General features: G+C 39.0%; 1 protein-coding gene across 9 annotated transcripts in view; it reads right to left on the bottom strand.

The window, feature by feature from the left end:
- Nucleotides 1-22,472, bottom strand: part of DNM3 (dynamin 3) — a 641,139-nt gene that overhangs the window by 389,891 nt on the left and 228,776 nt on the right. For all 9 annotated transcript variants that reach the window (XM_040263496.1, XM_040263493.1, XM_040263497.1 and 6 more), the window contains exons 5-10: nucleotides 18,014-18,112; nucleotides 17,269-17,429; nucleotides 11,570-11,712; nucleotides 8,150-8,285; nucleotides 5,801-5,868; nucleotides 1,795-1,933 (exon numbers count right to left, since the gene is read on the bottom strand). In XM_040263496.1, the coding sequence (XP_040119430.1) occupies nucleotides 1,795-1,933; nucleotides 5,801-5,868; nucleotides 8,150-8,285; nucleotides 11,570-11,712; nucleotides 17,269-17,429; nucleotides 18,014-18,112 (746 nt within the window). The remainder of the gene's footprint in view (nucleotides 1-1,794; nucleotides 1,934-5,800; nucleotides 5,869-8,149; nucleotides 8,286-11,569; nucleotides 11,713-17,268; nucleotides 17,430-18,013; nucleotides 18,113-22,472) is intronic.

Genomic DNA, 22,472 nt, shown 5'->3' on the forward strand with positions numbered 1-22,472 from the left:
GGAAACCTAAAGACACTTGGAAAATAATCTGAATGCACACAGAGCCCATCTAGGTTTTTATAAGTCCTTCCACATCCTTTTAACCTTGTTCTACCTATACCTAGTCCAAAGCAGAGCTTTTGTAGCTAACCTTTAAGTCATTCCAAAGCTGAGTTTTTATAGAAAAAAAATAAAAAGTCTTTCTTGCATTTGATCAATTTATTTAAATGAGAAGGACAGCTGGCTAAACAAATTTGAGGATGAACAGCACAACTGGCCATTGGAAAGAAGACAGTTTTACTGGTGGGAGCAGGAAAGCATGAGCAACCTAAAGAGAAACTCTTGGCTGAAGAAGACACCTGCATGCAGCAACCCATGGGGTTAAATCGAGAACATGGCACCAGTTACTTCAACAAGCCAGTTAAGAGGAGACCAATATGGCACAAGTGATAAGACTGACCGCATTTTGGGGTAAAGGCAAGGATATCAGGGATATGAAGTATATTAAATGGCTTCAAGTTTCCAAACAAAGAGGTGGCATGAAGAGCTGACATAAAGACTGTTTTGTTGTTCCCCATTTACTTTTTCCTCGGTCCCTTAATGCTTATGGCTTTCCCCATTTTAAAGAAGAGAAAACAACATTAAGGAACAAAGTAGAAAAATAGTAAGAAAACTAGAGAAGGGCTCTGAAGCTCCGGAGCCACTTCTGGGCCCCACGCTAGTTCCACTGAACTCCTGTTCTTTTAGCACTGACAATTGTAAATTCCTAAGTTTAGCCTCTTTCACTACTTACATCTTTTCTACTGAGTTTTCCACCAGTTAACTAGGAACCAATACTCATACTCATTCTCTCATTCTTCCCACTGGTTTTTTAGGAACATTACTCACTGGAACACTACTTTCTGTAACCATACAGAAAGGCAAGGGTAACAAAACCAACAAAATCAGAAGTAAATATACTTTCAAGAAATGAAGTAACAATATCAACTCTCATAGGGCTAGGCCTACCCTGTCCTAACATGATCAGTGATTTCCTTCTTACATTTTTCAATTTGGGGTGTCCCTTTCATGTCCCACACAATTCCTCCATGTCCCTCAGTGAAGAGGCCCCAGATTGGGAAGTCTCTTACCTACTATTCTCCATCAGTAAATATTACAAGGAGGAGAATATTGGGTGCTAATAAAAATGGCCATTTATAGATTAGCCACCATTTACTGAGCACTTACTATGTTTAATCAATGTGTTAAGTGTGCCTTGGGTTTCTGACATCATCTTGTTTAATCTTCTCTGAGGTGATATTATAACCATTATCATCAACATCCCATTTCACAGAGAAATTGACAAAATTATAAGGATTAAGTATGATGCTCAAGGTCACACAGCAAGTAAACAGCAGAGCCAGGATTTAAATCTAGATAAGAGCCCAGGCCCTAAGATCCAGTTAAACTACTACACCACAATGCCCCCTTCCCAGACATCCAGCTCCAAGTGGAATTCATTTAAAACTTAGAAGAATTACCTTTTGATATATACAATTTCACTGGTTCCCTTGCCCTAACAATGAGTCCCAACCATGCACCACAGGAAAAATTGGTTTAGGGCATTCACTTGATTATTCTAAAGTGATGTTTACCTGATTAAGACAACAACGCTATTTGAAATGGGGTGAGACCCAACTATCATGAAAGTGATTTCCACTCAATACTTTTTACAATCCTTCCCCTTGAGCAAACACAAAACCTTCATAACAAAGTGGAGGGTCAGTGAAAGAGAGACATGTAGCAGGGTTGGAAAGTTACATAATCCAAACTTACCTTTTTGGTACACTTCTTGACAGTGTTGATTAACTCTTGTATTACCAGATCTACACTCTTCAAGGAAGGCCCCTTCAGCTTTACAATTTGTTTTTTGACTATTGCTTCAAATGCCATATCTGGAGTAAACAACCCTGTCCTGGATATAAGAAAGAAAACAGCATGTTAGATATTTTAAATGAATGATAATCAGTACTCTTTTAACAATGTTTTAATTGGCATGCTACTTAAACTAAGCATGAAAAATCCTCATTTAAAAGGTACATAGTGATTAATTCTATTCACAGAATCATTTGTAATATCTTTAATACATTCTATAGATGATTAACACTACCTAAAAACAGTTCCCCAAATGTTTTCAAGGCCCATAATGTGACCTTCAATATTTAACTGTCATTTGTCTCATCTCACTCTTTCACAGCAGGACCAAGGAATCCTACAATAGAAGTGGTGTCCTAAATGTACATTTCTGTTTCTAAAGTATTCCAAAAACAATTCCTTCTTGTCCTTCACGGAGTAGGAAATGATCTTCATATTTTGAACACTGAAACGTAGCATTCCTGAACTATATAACATATTCTTTCCAGGAGAGCTGTATTATACTAAGTTCAGAGGTTCCCAGTTTGAGATCCTGGGCTGCTGGAGAGAAAAAAGACAGTTAAGTGGAACTAGCTTAGGACCCTGAATGCCTAAATTGTGAATTTACAAAAATAACAAATGATAACCAAGGTAACAAGAATCTTTTTCATCTAGCTGGAATCAATTCAAACTGGTGTCACAACAGGGCTTTTCTAACGCTGTGCAGAAGCTCAGGAAAGCAGGTATATGCATGTGTGTGTGTGTTTCACAAAAAATGAAAAATGGTTACTCACATCTAAACAAAAAGACAGTGGAAAAAATCTACTGTAAAAGGGATCTTGAACCCTGACAAACACTATGCCCATAGATATGCAGGCTCCAGACACTGGCGGCTGATCTCCCCATCTTAGACTCTCCTTCCTTCCCCTTATTTGATTACCCTCTCTTCCTTCAATACTCAATTTTATGGTATCTCTTTGGAGAGTTTCCTCTACATTTTCCTTTTAGCAGCCTTATTTTGTGTCTCTCATTTGCTTAGCACTTTGTGCCCTCCTCCATTTCTAATTGCACTGTAGTAGTCATACTATGGAGAAGGCAATGGCACCCCACTCCAGTACTCTTGCCTGGAGAATCCCATGGATGGAGGAGCCTGGAAGGCTGCAGTCCATGGGGTCGCTAAGAGTCGGACACGACTGAGCGACTTCACTTTCACTTTTCACTTTCACACACTGGAGAAGGAAATGGCAACCATTCCAGTGTTCTTGCTTGGAGAATCCCAGGGACGGGGGAGCCTGGTGGGCTGCCATCTATGGGGTCGCACAGAGTCGGACACGACTGAAGCGACTTAGCAGCAGCAGCAGCAGTCATACTATACTGTTAATTGTAACTTCTCCACTTTGGATACAGAATAAAATACACGTTGTTTGAAGTGAAAGTGAAGTCGCTCAGTCGTGTCCGACTCTTTGCGACCCCGTGGACTGTAGCCCACCAGGCTCCTCCGTCCATGGGATTCTCCAGGCAAGAATACTGGAGTGGGTTGCCATTTCCTTCTCCAAACTACTTCTCCAGACTACATGTTGTTTAGTCTGACATTAAAACTGTTCCCCTGTCTGTCACTAATCTTCCTTGCGGTTCTTTTCCTCCTTCCTCTCATGCACATGAGGTTTCAGCCAAACCAGACCATTTGCCTTTCCACAAACATATTCATGCTAATATTTTATGCTTTTTCCTTCATCTAAGATGTTCATTTCACTTTTCCCACAATTCCAGCCTGTCCAAATCCCACCTGTGCTTCAAACCCAGATCAAAAGCAGCCACTTCCTGCAGCTCGCCTTCTACAGCCCTGCCACTGACTTGGTCTTCCTTCTCTGAACCCCAGCATCTTATTTTGCACTACAGTGATCTGAGCACATATTTTGGTCCTATGACTATCCTAGTAAGAAGAGTCATTAGAGCATTTATCTTTGTTTTCTCCACAAGGAGGGATCCCTTGCTCATCATTGGCACTCAGTGTTAGCAGAACAAAGAAGGACCATCAAATCCTCACTGAGCAAAGGTGGTTTCTATTATTCAAATATCTAATAGAATCAGTTGAGAACAAAACATTTTAAATTAAGTATATTTAAAAGCATAAATAATTGCACTATTAACATGTATTATACTCAGGACATTGTGCACTTATCATTTTGTGTGTGCCTGCATGAGTTTTAGTCGCTAAGTCGTGTCCAACTCTTTTGCAATCCCACGGACTGTAGCCTGCCAGGCTCCTCTGTCCATGCGAATCTCCAGGCAAGAATACTGGAGTGGGTTACCATTTCATTCTCCAGGGGATCTTCCCCACCCAGGGATCAAACCTGCAGCTCCTGCATTGCAGGTGGACTCTACCACTGAGTCACCAACCAGCTTATAGGCAAATTAACTCCAGAATAATAGTAACAGTCAAGCTCTTCTGTTGGTGGACATATAAATCAGAAATCTATAATCCTGAATTACTGAATTTCTGCAGTTACATTTAATAAAAACATAATCAGTAAAAACTTTTAAAAGTCAAATAAAAACACTATATTTAGTTAAGCAAAAATACTTTTTTGATCCCTCTCCCAAAACATAATTTGGTTCTACTGCATTTATCAGACTAATACGTGTGAATTCTAGCTCTGTCCAGCTAAAGAGAAAGACAGAGTTTCTATACGAAATGTCTTCTGGAGTTGAAGGAGAGTGAAGAGAATTGATAGGGAACTTAGAAATCCTGTTGATGGTTAAGAAAAACACATTGGATGCGGTCAGAGATGTTTTCTCCTTTTCACTTTATGAATGCATATTTACATATTTACCCATACTATTTGAGACTTGTAGAGTAGACTTTCCAAATTTCATACGGATAAATTCAAATGTCATAACTCCTTTGGAAAATCACCCATCACAGTCACACTCAGTGTCAAGTTTTGCTCTCTCAGCTTCTGTTCCCCAAATAGTCTCAAGCTAGCCCTGAGGCAGAAGCTGAGACACAACCGACCGATAGACTGGGGACCCCCTCCTTCATGTAAGATCATCATGAAGTAGGCAACCTAAGTCTTCTGACCTTGAATCAATTTAGCATATGCTCCATTACATTGTATTTAGCCCTCTAAACACGAACTCACAAAATGTGCTTTAAATTCATTTATTTTCTTATCCCAGTTCTTTAATGAAAATAAATAAGGATAATCCCACTTTATATGAGGGGGAATTCAGGCACAAGTTCTCCTCCCAACCACCTCTCTGCCCTCCTTCTTTATTTCTAACTCCAGTCCAAATGCAGGGCTCCCTGCTCCATGAACACATGCTGCTCTTTGCCACCTCCATGCCTTTGCTCACACTACTCCCTCCACTCTAAGCCCCTTCTCATCTCCTCCAGCCTCAACAATCTCTCATCTCTTACATCTTTTTGCATCGCCATCTACCCCATACACACACACATTCACATTTATACACAAAGACACCTTTCCTTATTGAAATCACTCTTGTTCTGAAAACAGGCAAGGTTTGACTCTAAAATAACCACCTTCATTAATCTTCCCCAATCTTGCTCCATAAATCCAGTCAAAATTAATCCATCTAGTCTTGGTGTAAGTGATGATCACTTATGAGCAAGTCTGGCCTTTGCCTCTGAAATATACAGCCCCAGAGAACAAGGTCTTGTTCATCAGTAAATCCCCAATTGTCGAGAGTGCAGACAGGGTTTTTGATTTTTCAGTGGAAAAAGACAATATGACAATACTAGAAATTATCATTGAACTCAAACAAGAATTTCCTATTTTTTATTTCTTACTCCCACCTCTACATTCTACTCTGCTCAGATGATGAAAAGGCTACTTCACTAGCCATTTATAAACACTAATTTTTTTATTAGCTTGAACTGAAGACAAGGAAAACGTGAAGCACTTGCCTGATACCATGTATGTTTTTGATTGCATAGCTTATTTCTCTTCGCAATTCTTTCTCATTGAACTCCATCTGCGGAAGCAAAATGAGCCATAGTTATGACACTCAATTCCTCTGAATAATAATATTGTTGAATATTTAAAAATGAGAATAACTTGACTCCATTATTAATAAATGGATACTCATGTCTTTCCTAACCTAAATCCAGATGGTCAAGACATCTGTTTATATAAAGTTCAAGGCAACACAGAATGTTAGGGATTTCTGGGAGTTTTAGTGCAGCAGATTTTAACTCTTTTATAGATAAGGAGTGCTACACATAAAGGATGCCTTCTGTACATAAATCTGGCCATTCATTTGAAATATATAATTCTTCATTCTTTAGCTGAATGTAGTGAATATATTCACAGACAAATGCATACATAAGTGTCGCCTGATGTACAACAGTGGTCCAGCTTTGTTGAGAATTAACAATGGCTGTCTCTTCTCCCTGGCCATGTTAAGCACCTGAGTTCAAAATTTATTTAAAAGAGGAAATTAATAATATTTTGCCAATCCTACACAGGATAGATTACTGTATTAAAATTTTCCCAGAAGTTCTAGGTACCTTAAATTTATTGAAAGTAGGATCAAAGTGTCATAGAGCTTAGACCTGAAAGGGATATCAAGAGAACATATGGGTCAGCCCCTAACTTTTGAGATTTGGCCTCTCCAACCTCATTGCCTGTCCATTTCCCAGCCCCCCTCACACTTTATGCCACAGAACAATGAACTGCTTTAGTTCCACACCTCAGCCTTTACCACTCCTCCCTTTCTGTCTGGAACAATCTCTTCCTCAGCCCAACCCCACCTATTCCTGTTTAACTAGCAGCTCAGCCTTCTTAGCTCAGAAGCCAAGCTCCCTTACACAGTCAGGCTGGGATTCATTTCCGTGGACTGTGTTTCCATAATACCCTGTGCTGAAGTTTATCACTTTTCTTAACACATATTAATGAAACTGTCTATTTACCCATCTGCCTCCTACACCAAGACGTAAGTACATGCCTCTGTATGTGAGACAAGTAACATAGTCCCTAAAACTACCTCGCTGCCTATGGGGCATTTCAACCTTAACATCTCTGAAACAAAACTCTTGGTTCATACCTCCACCCTGAACTTTTTCTCAGTTTCCTCATCTGATAGACACTAACATTTGCTCAGTTGTGCAAGTCAAAATCTTGGGAGTCATCTTGAATCTTCTCTTTTTTGCATTTCCCATAACAATCCAAGCCCCATTGACCCTTCCTTTAAAATCATGAATCCATTCACTTCTCTCAAGCCTCTCTGTTGAGGCATTTCTACTATAAAGCTAAATAAGTTTAAGTTTCAGAACTTCTCTCTTGCATAAATTCCTTACAAGGCCCTGTGCCTGTGTGTTTATAATTTTGCATTCTTCATAGGGGTCCCCAAATTGTATAGGCTTCAGGTCCCCCACAAAGTTGATTCACCCCTGCTTCGGCCCTACTGTTTAAGCCATCTTGTCTCCTTCAATTAACTTTTGCCCCTTTACAATCCAACCCAGACAGTGGTCTTTTAAAATCACCAACCAAATCAGGTCACACTTTTTCTTAAAACTCTCCCCAGACTTCCCATTGTTAAATGTAAGCACTTTATCGCAACCTAGAAAGCTCTGCATAAACTGGGCACTTCCTTTCTCTGAATTCATTTTCTCCCCCCTCTCCTTTATCAGCTCTGCACCAGCCTCAGTTGTTCCTCACCTGCTACACAGGTGCTTGCCTTAGGGCCTTGTCCTTGGCATCTTGCCTTAAACAACCTTCTTCCTCCAGATCCTTATAGCTGACCTCTTCATGCCATTCTGGTCATGCTTTAAGGGCCCCATAGTCAGAAAGCCCTTGCCTGAACATTCCATCAAAAGTGGCTAATCTAATTCCATTCTCTCTCATATTTCATTATGTAATAATACTTGATTTTTGTTTTTTTACTTTGTCTATTTGTCAATTTTCTGTCTTTTGCCACCAGATAGTATCTCTGTCTTGATCCCTGGCACCTAAGATCACTGGTACACAGTAGTTGTTCAAGAAACATTTGTAAATGAATTAGACAACAAATAAGCATCACAGGAACCTGTTAGTAGTTGTTGAATTATTGAAATATCATTAGATTCCATTAAATAAAATAAGAACCATCAGTAAGAAAATAACTTCCCTCCTGAATTTCACTACCTGAGTATGGAGGTTTTTGTCTAAAGAATTATCTTAGTCCCATACCATTCACATAACATTTTGAACAGTTATGTAGAACAGAAAATAGAAATGAAATGAAACAAAAGGAAAGAATAACATTTGGTACAAACCTTTACTATCTCAAAAGGAAAGCGTTCATGGAATATACGATTGATTTTAGCACCCCCTGAGAGCTCCAGAGTGTCTACTTGATCCCCTGACCCTTCAATTCTCTTCTCAAAATCCACAGCAAATTGTTGAACCATCCTGTAATTGCAAAAGAGAAATAAATTCAAGTTAAAGTTACAAGACTTCACATTTTTCATCTGAATTTGCTATGGTTATCCCTCAGAACTCTTTTCCTGGTGTTCTTAGTGGCACCTACTGGCAGGATTAAAAATGCACTCTAGTCAGTACTCAAAAATGTAACTATATGAAATATACATTATCAAGATTTATTTCAGACATCTAATTTAAAATATATAGTTTAAATATCTGCATCATTAAATAAACATTCTGCCATTTAGCTGCAACTATAAAACAGCATTTTAAAATACTTAAATTAGAAATACACTACCACGTGTAAAATTGATAGCTAGTAGGAGGCTGCTGTATAACACAGGGAGCCCAGCCCAGCACTCTGTGACAACCTAGAGGGGTTGGATAGAGGGTGGGGTGGAAGGAGGTTCAAGAGAGAGAGAGCATATGTATATACTTACGGCTATTTCACGTTGTTGTATGCAGAAACCAACATAACATTGTAAAGCAATTATTCTCCAATTAAATTTAAAAAAATCATCTAAGCAATAAAACTTCATATAAAATAGTTAAATGAGCCAGGACTCCTGTGACATCACTATCACCTAGTGTTCTAGCTGCTCCAGCAGAGTGCTCTCATACTTTATGAGCTACTCTCCTCCCTGACCCCAGCATCGCAGACCTCATTCTGCCAGAACAATGCAAATTTCTGGCCCTCCACTCTTGCCCCTCTGCAACTAGCTCTAGCCTTGTATTTCAATGACTCCCTAGAATTTAATAAAATGAAAGCTCCTGACCCCATCACCTAAGATGCTTCAGGGTCTGGCCCTTGATGCCTCATCTCTTACTACTCATCCTCACTCACCTTCCAAATCAACTAAAAAGAAGCTATTTGGAGGTCCCCATGAGTACCATGTCTCTCTGCTTTATACTCGTTTTCCTTTCTGCTCTGCCTTATGCTTCTTTGTCTGGCTAATTATTATCTGTCCTTCAAGACTCAGTTTAAGCATTAGTTTTTTCAGGAAGTTTTCCATGATCCACAACTCTATCCGCCACCACCACTCACTGCCACCCAGATAAAGGACCCCTTCTCAGCTTCCTCAGAATATTTTCAGCAGAGCATGTAGCAGAGGGCATCATCATCACTCATCTATCAGTCTCTCTCCTAAGGGCATGGACCATGCATATGATTTATTATCCCCTGCTTGGCATATGAGAGGTACTCAGCAAGTTCAATGAAGGAATGAATTACCTCAAGGCAGTTGGTAAAAAACAAAGCAAAAAGATATACAGAAAAAATGACTAGTTGTATTTATGACTAGTAGGTTTAGAAAGTCTCAATTTTGACACACTGAAACTATTTTTAAATTCAAAATCTACTAGATTGAGAAAAAAATTCAAACCACCTAAAATCTGAATCTTTTATTCTCTTTCATTAAAATTATGGATGAAGTAAAAGGAACTTCAAATATTTAGGCCTAAAAATCTAGAATACAACTGGATATAGTTATGTTCATGTACATGCTAATATTAATCTAATTTTAAACACCTGGAAAGGTATGAAACATTGGGAAACCCCTGAAAATTCACCTCCAGCTACTCCATTCCCATTCCCTACACTCCAGCCACCTGGCCCACTGGAACAAGCTGTACTGAAGTTCACACTATTCTCTTGACTTCCTTCTTCCACCCGACAAACTCCTCCCATACTTCAGGCTCTCATTCAAGTGAGTTCACACCCTTCCTAGCATGTATCTGCTCTTTATCTGGTCTCCCTTAACATTTAATACTTACCAGAAATGTAGCATTTATCAGATTTTAACAGTTAGTTGTTATATATCTGTTTCTGCTGCTCTACTGTGGTTTCTTCTTGAGGGTTAAAAATCTTATTCATTTTTGAATCCTAAGTAGATAGCACAGAGCCAGACATCAAATAGTATACAGAGATGTCAGCAAGGCAAGAGAAAGTAATGAAGAAAGGAAGGGAGGGAGAGAGGCAGGAAGGAAAGAAGGAGGCGAATCAGCTCCCTACAAGGGAGGAATCTAACTGTGGAAAATTGTAATGAGTCCAGTGGAATCACAGAGGCAAGACCTAGTCTTTACAAAGACAACAGTTTCAGTTGAATATTAAGATGATGACCTAGGGCCTAAACAGAAATAGCTTTCCTTTCTCTGTAACTTGAAGACTTTTAATAGGAGCTTAACCAAAGCCAAGAAAAAAAATAAAAGATAAACTATAAGAGAGTTGAATCCAAGAAAAAAATTTTTTCCTCTGTATGATCTTACTGTTTTTTACATGGAGGAATATAAGATAATGCATTGAATATGTTACATAAATAATTTGAACATTTAGAAAACCTCCTACAAATAAAAGGAACTATTAATTTTGTGCATTTTAAAAGACAGATTAGGGGTGTTTGATTACAAGACTGCAGAGAGAAAGGGGCCATAGGAAGTGGCAAGCATCATCTTTAGAGATGGACTTCAGATATCCAGGAATGTAAGCTGGTCAGTAGGGGTCTTCGGGTGGAGAGAGACCTGGGGCGGTTTGAAGCACAGGGATAAAAGGATAGATGAGGCTGAAAGGAGCTGAAAGAAGGAATGAGGGTAAAAGACATAAGGGGACGGCAGTTCTCCAACAACTCTGCTGTCCTAACCCAAGAACCCTCAGGGATAAATCTAATAACCCAAGGATAAGAAGAAAAGATCTTGAAGGAGTAAAAAGATACTTGGCAGTTTTCATATTTGTGTATTTAAAGGTCTACATTAAAATCATTACCAAATAGGAAAAAGAAACTTAAATGTGCCCTACTGTCTGTACTTTTTTAAGTTAAATCCTTGGTTCTCACTGCACTGAAAAATACACACAGATGATATGAAATGACTGAAATAAAAATGATAATAAATACATGTGACACCAACAGAAACAGGTGCACAATCCAGATGACATTTTCAACAGGAACCTAGCCCACTTTTAAAGACTAAGGGCAAACAACCCTACTGAGTTATCACTGTTGGTTTTGCTCATTTACTGAATCCAATTAGAAAAACACAATAAAACTGGGCAGAGGATTGGGCATTGGTTAAATTTATAATGAGAGAATTAAGATCAACAACTATTCTTCAAGAAAAGAAAGATTCAAGGCTTATTTTATGACATATACAAAGCCTCATATACTTTACTATACTTATGGGAAAAAACCTAGAAACTAGCATGATAAATAGACTAAGGAAAAAGCAAACTGAAGAAATGTGTTTCAGGTGCTGAACAAGGGAAGGGCAAGGTGACTCACTGCAGCAATGCTTTGGTCTTCCGGGTGGGGTCCTCTGGCTTGAAGTTTTTGTAGGCTTCCACTTCATGTTCTATGGACAGCAACTGGCCCTGTAGTTTGTTCCTGAAGTTGGGCAGGGTGTCTCGAATGTGGTTGGTAAGTTGCTAAATAAAACAAAACAAATTCATGCACACATATAAGAGATGGAAGTTCAACTCAGAAGATAAAAATTAGCCTTAACTGTTTTCCAGATCACTCAAACTGTGTAGACAGATATGAGAAGTTCCAGCTCTCTCCTCCACTGCCTACACCCAAGGTAAAAATTCCCTCAGCTAAAGTCACTAGCTGAGACTATCTCTTTACATCTGGGATACCCTGTTAAAGGCAGCTAAGTTTACTAATGAAGCTGCCTAATGACACCTTAGTATGGACTAATCTGTCAGATCAGCTACCCTGTCAAAAGGAACCTTAAGTTAGAATGTGATACAAATGAAAGAAGCAGAGAATGACAGGTGCTGCCTGAATTCTCAGAACCAAAAGGCTCACCATCAGTGGAGCACAAACCCATGTATCTGTCAGTTGTTAACTTCCTTTCCATTCTATAGCTCAGGCAAGTGTTTCTTCTTTCGTCCATCTTTAGGCCCCAGTCTAACTGTGGTTAGTCCCTAGCTTACACCCTCAACAGGTTGTATATAAAAAGCCCTGGTATTGATAACTCTACCTAACCACTTGCTTTGGCATTTCCACTGAAATCATCTGCTGACACCTCAAGCTTAGGATAAAGAAAATTCTCTAAGAGATTTTCTAAGAGGGACAAAATTAGTTGAGAACAAAGGTGGGATATAAACCTAGATTGATTAGCCCTCTGACTAATGCTCTTTCTGTTACAATATAATTAAGTCTGAATTAACAGGAAAAAAGATCACCTTTTTGCATGGCTTAAGAAATAAACTCAGAATCAAGAGAAGAGAAATGTAAATGTTATAGAAATCTAGGAAAAAGAAGAATAAATTTAAATTCAGTGAGTCAATTCAGTCACTCAGTCGTGTCCAATTCTTTGTGACCCCATGGACCACAGCACGCCAGGCCTCCCTGTCCATCACCAACTCCCAGAGTTTATCCAAAATTCATGGCCATTGAGTTGGTGATGCCATCCAACTATCTATCCTCTGTCATGCCCTTCTCTTCCTGCCTTCAATCTTTCCCAGCATCAGGGTCTTTTCAAATGAGTCAGTTCTTTGCATCAGGTGGCCAAAGTATTGGAGTTTCAGCTTCAACATCAGTACTCCCAATGAGTGTTCAGGATTGATTTCCTTTAAGATTGACTGGTTTCATCTCCTTGTAGTCCAAGGGACTCTCAAGAGTCTTCTCCAACACCACAGTTCAAAAGCATCAATTCTTTGGTGCTCAGCTTTCTTTATAGTCCAACTCTCACATCCATACGTGACTATTGGAAAAACCATAGCCTAGACTAGAAGGACCTTTGTTGGCAAAGTAATGTCTCTGCTTTTTAATATGCTGTCTAGGTTGGTCATAACTTTCCTTCCAAGGAGTAAGTGTCTTTTAATTTCATGGCTGCAGTCACCATCTGCAGTGATTTTGGAGACTAAAAAAATAAAGTCAGCCACTGTATCCACTGTTTTCCCATCTATTTGCCATGAAGTGATGGAACCAAATGCATGGTCTTAGTTTTCTGAATGTTGAGCTTTAAGGCAACTTTTTCACTCTCCTCTTTCACTTTCATCAAGAGGCTTTTTAGTTCCTCTTCACTTTCTGCCATAAGGGTGGTGTCACCTGCATATCTGAGGATATTGATATTTCTCCTGGAAATCTTGATTCCAGCTTATGCTTCATCCAGCTCAGTGTTTCTCATGGTGTACTGTGCACATAAGTTAAATAAGCAGGGTGACAATATACAGCCTTGACGTACTCCTTTCCCAATCTGGAACCAGTCTGTTGTTCCATGTCTAGCTCTATCTGTTTCTTCCTGACCTGCATACAGATTTCTCAGGAGGCAAGTCAGGTGATCTAGTATTCCCATCTCTTGAAGAATTTTCCACAGTTTGTTGTGATCCACATAGTCAAAGGCTTTGGCATAGTCAATAAAGCAGAAGTAGATGTTTTTCTAGATCTCTCTTGCTTTTTCAATGATCTGGCAGATGTTGGCAATTTGATCTCTGGTTCCTCTGCCTTTTCTTAAACCAGCTTGAACATCTGGAAGTTCATGGTTCATGTACTATTGAAGCCTGGCTTGGAGAATTTTGAGCATTACTTTACTAGCATGTGAGATGAGTGCAATCGTGCGGTAGTTTGAGCATTCTTTGGCATTGCCTGTCTTTGGAACTGGAATGAAAACTGACCTTTTCCAGTCCTGTGGCCACTGCTGAGTTTTCCAAATTTGCTGGCATATTGAGTGCAGCACTTTCACAGCATCATCTTTCAGGATTTGATGTAGCTCAACTGGAATTCCATCATCTCCATTAGCTTTGTTTGTGTGATGCTTAATAAAGCCTACTTGACTTCACATTCCAGGATGTCTGGCTCTAGGTGAGTGATCACACCATCGTGATTATCTGGGTCCTGAAGATCTTTTTTGTATAGTTCTGTGTATTTTAAATTTAAAGTAAGGGGAATAAGATATGTAGACCCAAACCAACTGAAGAACCATTTTAAATCATTTATGTTTATCCGAGCTTACCCGTTTGTGTGCTTAATCACTCAGTTCTTTCCAATTCTTTGCAACCCTATGGACAATAGCTCTGTCCATGGGGATTCTCCAGGCAAGAATACTGGAGTGTGTTGCCATGCCCTTCTCCAGGGGATCTTCCCAACCCAGGGATCGAACCCAGGTCTCCCACATTGCAGGTAGATTCAAGGTTATATGTATATTCAAGGTTATCTGGATATATCTATTCAATAAATCAAGTTATTTAATTGTCAATAGTTCATACCTATCCTATAACCTCGTCCATAGTTATGACTTGTTAGAACAGAAAAAGGAGTCCAGAATGGCAGTGGCTAAAAGACAAGAAAGGGAAAAGCCTGAGAAAATAGAACAAAGGAAGGTCTGAGGACCACAGTGAGGACCTCGTAGAACAAACAGCACTCCTGGCTAGCCCAGTTTACATAGGGCAAGCCCGAGGAGAAGAGGAAAAAAACATATAAAAAGCAGAGCCAAAGGGCGGGGGTATCTCCCCTCTTCTCTTCGCGTCTTTTGGGTCGGCATGCCCTCAGGCCTCAAGGATGTATTTTCCTTTGTTTTCTAAATAAAACTGAGCTGTAACTCGGAGCTGTAACACCGATCTGTCTGAGAGCTGTGACACGTTGTGTCCAAGGGCTGTAACGCTGGTCCGTCACTTCAAATTTTTGTTGGGATGAGATAGAACTGAGGAAATTCCACACTCCTCTAACAGACTTATCATGTTATTCCCCTGGCATGTGTTGCCACTATGGTTTTAAAGTAAAAAATAAAAGCATGGAGAAGACTGCATCCCCAGTAGCAATGCCCAAGAACAAACCCCAAATCTAAGAGTAATAGTAACCACTTGACAGACTTAACTTCTCTTCTTGGAAGTGTCAACCTCAACATGACTGAAATCAAGTACCTAATATTACCTTCAGAAGTTTCTCCATCTTGGTGATTTCATAATAACCTGGAACTTGGGAGTTATCCTTGACTTGCCCTCTCCATCACCTACCAGAGCTAATCTACTGCCTAGTTCTCAATTATCCCAAATATGCCCCAAATCTGATTTCTTTTCCATCTCTACTGGCCCTAACCAAGACCAGGCTACCGTCATTTCTCATTTTGACTCATAAGTGAGAGGTCTTCTCATTTCTCTTTTTTCCCCCCATTTTGACTCATAAGTGAGAGGTCTTCTCATTTCTCTTTTTTCCCCCCTCTTGATCTTCCTATTTGTAACCACCATAATCATCTTAACCCACAGATGTGACTGTTATTCCCCTTCTCAGATTCCGTAAACAACTGACTCCCCAGGGCTCTTAGGATAACAGCCAAAATCTTTAACATTGCCTACAAACACTATAGGATTCAGCCACTGCCTTCATCTCCACATTCAACTCTTACAACTCACTCTCTGACCACCAGCTATAATGATATTCTTTTCAATTCCTCAAAAATGTCCTGTCCTCTTTCAGTTTTTGCTATAGTAAGAGTCCCTTGGGGTCAGATGTGTTGGTACACATAAGATCAGCAATACAATTATCCTAATTTCAGGAGACTTCCCTGGCAGTCCAGTGGTTAAAACTGTGTGCTTTCAATGCAAGGGTTCAATCCCTTGCTGGGGAACTAAGATCCCACATGCCATATGGCATGGCAAAAAAAAAAAAAAAAATCCTAATTTCAAACACAGTGTGAAGATCCTTGAAGCAACAGAGAAACTGATTATACAGCAAATGAAAGATCTTTAGTACAATATTTATTCAATTTTCAGTCAACCAGAATCAGTTATGCCATAATTAATGGGTCACTTGTAATAACCAAATGGTCAATCATACCTGTTCTACTTTTCCAGTATTCATATTTCTAACTTCATTATTTCTAATTATTTTAGTGACTTTTCTCTAAGTTTTTTTTAGTTTGTTTGCATTTTTTCTTAGCCTAATACAGGTATGAAAGCAGAAATCAAGAAATAGTTTTATCAGAGCTAAATACATTGATAGAATATTATGATTCTTGCATGACAAACCAGAGTTCCTTCTCCAAAACAAGTTAATAATTTTTAAATGACAACTATATTATTGCTTTATGGCTTCCCAATTATTCATCTACCCTTAATTTAAAAATACAAATTTTATGTTAGTCTGTGTTACATCACTTAAAATACAAGTATACTACTGTTTTTTATTTTCTAAAACTGCTTCAATTGCTGCCTAAATGGTTCAGATATAATGTTACTAGTAGCCTACTGTTGTGTTAGCCTCCACTGACACCTTCTAGGAGGGAACAATCAGAACAATTATTAACTACTTGACTTAATTTAAGTTCATAAGTAAAAGTTTAAGCATAGTTTTTGTGAGAAAAGTTGCTCACCATCTGAGTTAATGTAATCAGAACTTGGGGTGGAGGCTCTATACTCAATGACACAATTCTACTAGGGACTGGAAAATATATGAAAAAAAAGCACTTTAAATGTTTATGGAAGAAATATATACATGCCTGAAGTGAGGGGAGGCAAAGGGCCTAATTCTATCAGTTATGGGGAAAGGGGTTATCTGAAAAGGTTTCTTAGATGAATGAAGATCAGTGATTGCTTATGTGTTTTTAAGATTGGAAATTAAGGATCAAACCAATCCTAAACAAAATCATAAATAAATTTTAACTTAATCATCACAGATTGACATTAAAAAAAAAAAAGATGACAAGAGACCAACTTTTCAGAGAGATACAAGTTTAACTCCTTAAGACAATTATATATTATGAACAAACATGTGCTAAAATGTGTTCCCCTGTTCACTGTTTCTAAATAAATAGGTATTTCTGCTTAGTACACTATTCTTTCAATAATATTAAGGTGGAATCTGGTCATTTAGAATTACTAATGGCAGGGGTCTAAGTATTCATATTCATCTTTTAACTTTTCGATTAATACTATTATGCTAAATAGTTCAGAAAAAAAGTATAAAGATAAGAAATATGGATTCCAATAGCTATTCACATATTTTATAATTGTTCTTGTTGTTTGAAAAACCATTTTTACCTGATTAAGGACCTTCTGAAGGTGTGGGGTCCCCATCCGATCAGCAATATGTCTGTAAGCCGGGTGTGAGAGAAAAAATTTCCTTTCTGCCAACATGGCAGCCTTTATGTCCTTCTTCCCATCTATGTCCTTCTGGCTCCTGTTTACCACCCCTACGTAACCTAAAACAAAACACACACCTATGGAGTTGGGGACACTTTTGGTTTCTTCTTCTGGGGAAATTTTAAAGCTCTCAAAGAGGCCAAATAAGAAAAACAAAATTATTTCAAGAGTCTGAAGAATAGATCCCCTTACAAAACTCAATTTGAGATATCAGTATTTAATGAAGGCTGGACAATTTGGCTAATGTTGATTTTTTAGCATTAACAAAATAACGTCCTTTTGTCCTTAAAAGATCTGTGCATTTAAATAGAGTAAATCTCTAAGCAGCTTTGTCAGACAGCAGCAAGTAAATAATTCAGACTTAAACAGAATACATTTATGCAGACTATGATGAATAATTACACCCTTCCTTCAAACCCCTTCCTTTTTCTGTTTTATTCCTGTTGTTTAAAGGAATAATTCTTTCTTTGGATCAATTTTACTACATTATTTAGGAACACCATGTCATTCCATAAAATGTTTAACTAAGCTTAAATCCATTCTTTGCAATGTGGAGGCATAAAAATTCAGCCTTCCACTGGTTTCTCAGTTGTTTCCCTGCCACACCATCAAAGAAAGTCCTGTATAGGACACAGTACATTACCCCTGCGAAGTGGCAGCAGCTTATTCTCTAGAACATCCCTGGCATCCGTTCCTTCATCCATGAGATCCAGTTTGGTGATGACTCCAATAGTTCTCAGACCTGCACCACAAACAGAACCCACATTACACAATTTGCAGAGACCAACAAGTTTCAGAGACATATATGTCTCAATGTTAATTGCAAAGCACTCATATTTCTGGTTCTTTCCCTGTTCTTCCCCATCTTATTTTGTTTTCTAATCCACAACTATCCCATCTGGTAAACGTCAACAGGATGAGACAGAGAGCTGCAAAATGACCCATCCATAAGATAACTCTTGATCCAGGAGAAAAAAAACAAATAGCTCTTTCACCAAAATACTTATAAATGTGTGAGTTTATTTTTGTACTATATGTACATGGAAATTATATATTTAAATTATCCCCTCAGGGATTTCACACAGTATGGATGCTTTCATTTTATGCATTACATTATTAAAAACAAAAAATAGGTTACACATGGACCAGTGATGTGGGTATGTCAGAAACCAAAGCTTATTATTGATCCAGGTCTGAGCACTTGAGATCAAACTATAAAGAGAAGAAAATTAGGTACAGGATACCATCAATACGAAAAATAAACTCAAAAGTCTCACATATTCATTGTTGCTTAGAAAAGGAAATATGACTTAATGGAAAGAAGACTGAAATAGGAATTCTGAGTCATGGATTCTAGTCTTAAGATAAGTCACTTAACTCTCTGAGTCTCAGTTTTCCTCTTCGATAAAATAAACAGTTGGAAATCATGAATCAAAGGTTCTTTCAATAATAAAATAATGCAAAAACCTAAACATTTTATATAACATATCAGATATACTGTGTTTGTTCTTTGCTCCCATCATTAGATAAAATGAACATTATTTGCCTGATTCATCTTTTTAAGTGTATTTCTTGGCTTTGCAATTAAACATGGTTAACTGAATACAAGTTTTTATTTTCTGCCTGAAACCACTCTCAATGGCTTCCCTGATAGCTCAGTTCGTAAAGAATCCTCTTGTAATGCAGGAAACCCCGGTTCGATTCCTGGGTTGGGAAGATCCCCTGGAGAAAGGATAGGTACCCACTCCAGTATTTTTGGGCTTCCCTTGTGATTCAGCTGGTAAGAATCTGCCTGCAATGCGGGAGACCTGGGTTTGATCCCTGGGTTGGGGAGATCTCCTGGAGAAAGGAAAGGCTACCAACTCCAGTATTCTGGCCTAGAGAATTCCATGGACTGTATAGTCCATGGGGTCGCAAAGAGTTGGACATGACTGAGTGACTTACAGGTTCACTCTCAAATAATAATGGTTAATACTTTCTAAAACATTTATGGTTTTAAATTCTTTACATGTCTTAAATCATTTAATCCTATCAAGTACTCCAACTACTCATTTTTTAAGATGTGGAAACTAAGGCAGAGAGAGATTAAGTCACTCCTCCCAAGGTCATATAAGAAATGGATCTGGGCAGTCTGGTTCTAGAATCCATACTTTTAACCAATATACTCCTTATCACAGTAAAATAATTTTTTTAAATGTAGAGGGCTTAAACCAAGAAGGAAAAAGAAAATGGAAGAGAAATGCAGATAATCTTTGAAACTGGAAACTTAGCAGGATGACTGTGAACTAACCTAACAGATCAGAAAAGAAGAAAACTTCATCCAAGAAAGTCAACAACAGGAAATGCCTAGAAGCTGAATAATCTACATCATAGCCTTTCCGTAAGAGTCAAGACCTGGAGGGGCCAATAGCTCTGAAAACTATGGAGAATGGTGGTGGCAGCTGAAGCTGAAAATAGAAACACTGGACGGAAGCAGTTAGACTTCCATGGATAACATAGCTAGGTGCTGCCCTGGTCTATCCTGGCAGGACAGTGCAGGTTCACTCTCTGGAAAGAATGAACATAGAAAAAACTGAACTCGTGGGCACCTGGCCCAGTTTGGAGGGATATAGGTCATAACAAACACCCTCTTCCAACAACACAAGAGAAGACTCTACACATGGACATCACCAGATGGTCAACACTGAAATCAGGTTGATTATATTCTTCACAGCCAAAGATGGAGAAGCTCTATACAGTCAACAAAAACAAGACCAGGAGCTGACTGTGGCTCAGATCATGAACTCCTTATTACCAAATTCAGACTTAAATTGAAGAAAATAGGGAAAACCTCTAGACCATTCAGGTATGACCTAAATCAAATCCCTTATGATTATACAGTGGAAGTGAGAAATAGATTTAAGGGCCTAGATCTGATAGATAGAGTGCCTGACGAACTATGGAATGAGGTTCATGACATTGTACAGGAGACAGGGATCAAGACCATCCCCATGGAAAAGAAATGCAAAAAAGCAAAATAGTTGTCTGGGGAGGACTTACAAATAGCTGTGAAAAGAAGAGAGGCAAAAAAAAAAAAAAAAAGGAGAAAAGGAAAGATATAAGCATCTGAATGCAGAGTTCCAAAGAATAGCAAGGAGAGATAAGAAAGCCTTCTTCAGCAATCAATGCAAAGAAATAGAGGAAAACAGAATGGGAAAGACTAGAAATCTCTTCAAGAAAATTAGAGATACCAAGGGAACATTTCATGCAACGATGGGCTCGATAAAGGACAGAAATGGAATGGACCTAACAGAAGGAGAAGATATTAAGAAGACGTGGCAAGAATACATGGAAGAAGTGTACAAAAAAGATCTTTACAACCCAGATAATCATGATGGTGTGATCACTCAACTAGAGCTAGACATCCTGGAACGTGAAGTCAAGTGGGCCTTAGAAAGCATCACTACGAACAAAGCTAGTGGAGGTGATGGAATTCCAGTTGAGCTATTTCAAATCCTGAAAGATGATGCTGTGAAAGTGCTGCACTCAATATGCCAGCAAATTTGGAAAACTCAGCAGTGGCCACAGGACTGGAAAAGGTCAGTTTTCATTCTAGTCTCAAAGAGGGGCAATGCCAAAGAATGCTCAAACTACTGCACAATTGCACTCATCTCATATGTTAGTAAAGTAATGCTCAAAATTCTCCAAGTCAGGCTTCAGCAATACGAGAACTGTGAACTTCCTGATGTTCAAGCTGGTTTTGGAAAAGGCAGAGGAACCAGAGATCAAATTGCCAACATCTGCTGGATCATCAAAAAAGCAAGAGAGTTCCAGAAAAACATCTATTTCTGCTTTATTGACTAGGCCAAAGGCTTTGACTGTGTGGATCACAATAAACTGTGGAAAATTCTGAAAGAGATGGGAATACCAGACCACCTAACCTGCCTCTTGAGAAATCTGTATGCAGGTCAGGAAGCAACAGTTAGAACTGGACATGGAACAATAGACTGGTTTCAAATAGGAAAAGGAGTCCATCAAGGCTGTATATTGTCACCCTGCTCATTTAACTTATATGCAGAGTACATCATGAGAAACACTGGGTTGGAAGAAACACAAGCTGGAATCAAGACTGCTGGGAGAAATATCAATAACCTCAGATATGCAGATGACACCACCCTTATGGCAGAAAGTGAAGAGGAACTAAAAAGCCTCTTCATGTAAGTGAAAGAGGAGAGTGAAAAAGTTGCCTTAAAGCTCAACATTCAGAAAATGAAAATCATGGCATCTGGTTCCATCACTTCATAGGAAATAGATGGGGAAACAGTGGAAATAGTGTCAGACTTTATTTTGGGGGGCTCCAAAATCACTGCAGATGGTGACTGCAGCCATGAAATTAAAAGACGCTTACTCCTTGGAAGAAAAGTTATGACCAACCTATACGGCATATTCAGAAGCAGAGACATTACTTTGCCGACTAAGGTCCGTCTAGTCAAGGGTATGGTTTTTCCTGTGGTCATGTATGGATGTGAGAGTTGGACTGTGAAGAAGGCTGAGCGCTGAAGAACTGATGCTTTTGAACTGTGGTGTTGGAGAAGACTCTTGAGAGTCCCTTGGACTGCAAGGAGATCCAATCAGTCCATTCTGAAGGAGATCAACCCTGGGATTTCTTTGGAAGGAATGATGCTAAAGCTGAAGCTCCAGTACTTTGGACACCTCATGCGAAGAATTGACTCACTGGAAAAGACTCTGATGCTGGGAGAGATTGGGGGCAGGAGGATAAGGGGACGACCCAGGATGAGATGGCTGGATGGCATCACTGACTCGATGGACGTGAGTCTGAGTGAATTCCGGGAGATGGTGATGGACAGGGAAGTAGAAATCCAGAAGGAAATCCAGAAGCAGGGAATCTAATCTAACCAGAAAAAGAAAGAAATTTTCAGGATGGTGTAAATTTTAAGATGGTTTAAGGCCAGGAGAGCAGTCAATATTGATTAGAATAAGATAACTGTGGTGACCCAAGGACAAAAGAGCAGATAAAACCAAGGAGGATCTTGGAATGCAGGAACAGAAAAACCAGACCCTTATCGTCCTTCCTTCCCCCATGTTGTAACTACCAATGGAAT

The sequence above is a fragment of the Oryx dammah genome, unplaced genomic scaffold, assembly GCF_014754425.2.
Source record: "Oryx dammah isolate SB20612 unplaced genomic scaffold, SCBI_Odam_1.1 HiC_scaffold_21, whole genome shotgun sequence".
NCBI lineage: Eukaryota > Metazoa > Chordata > Mammalia > Artiodactyla > Bovidae > Oryx > Oryx dammah.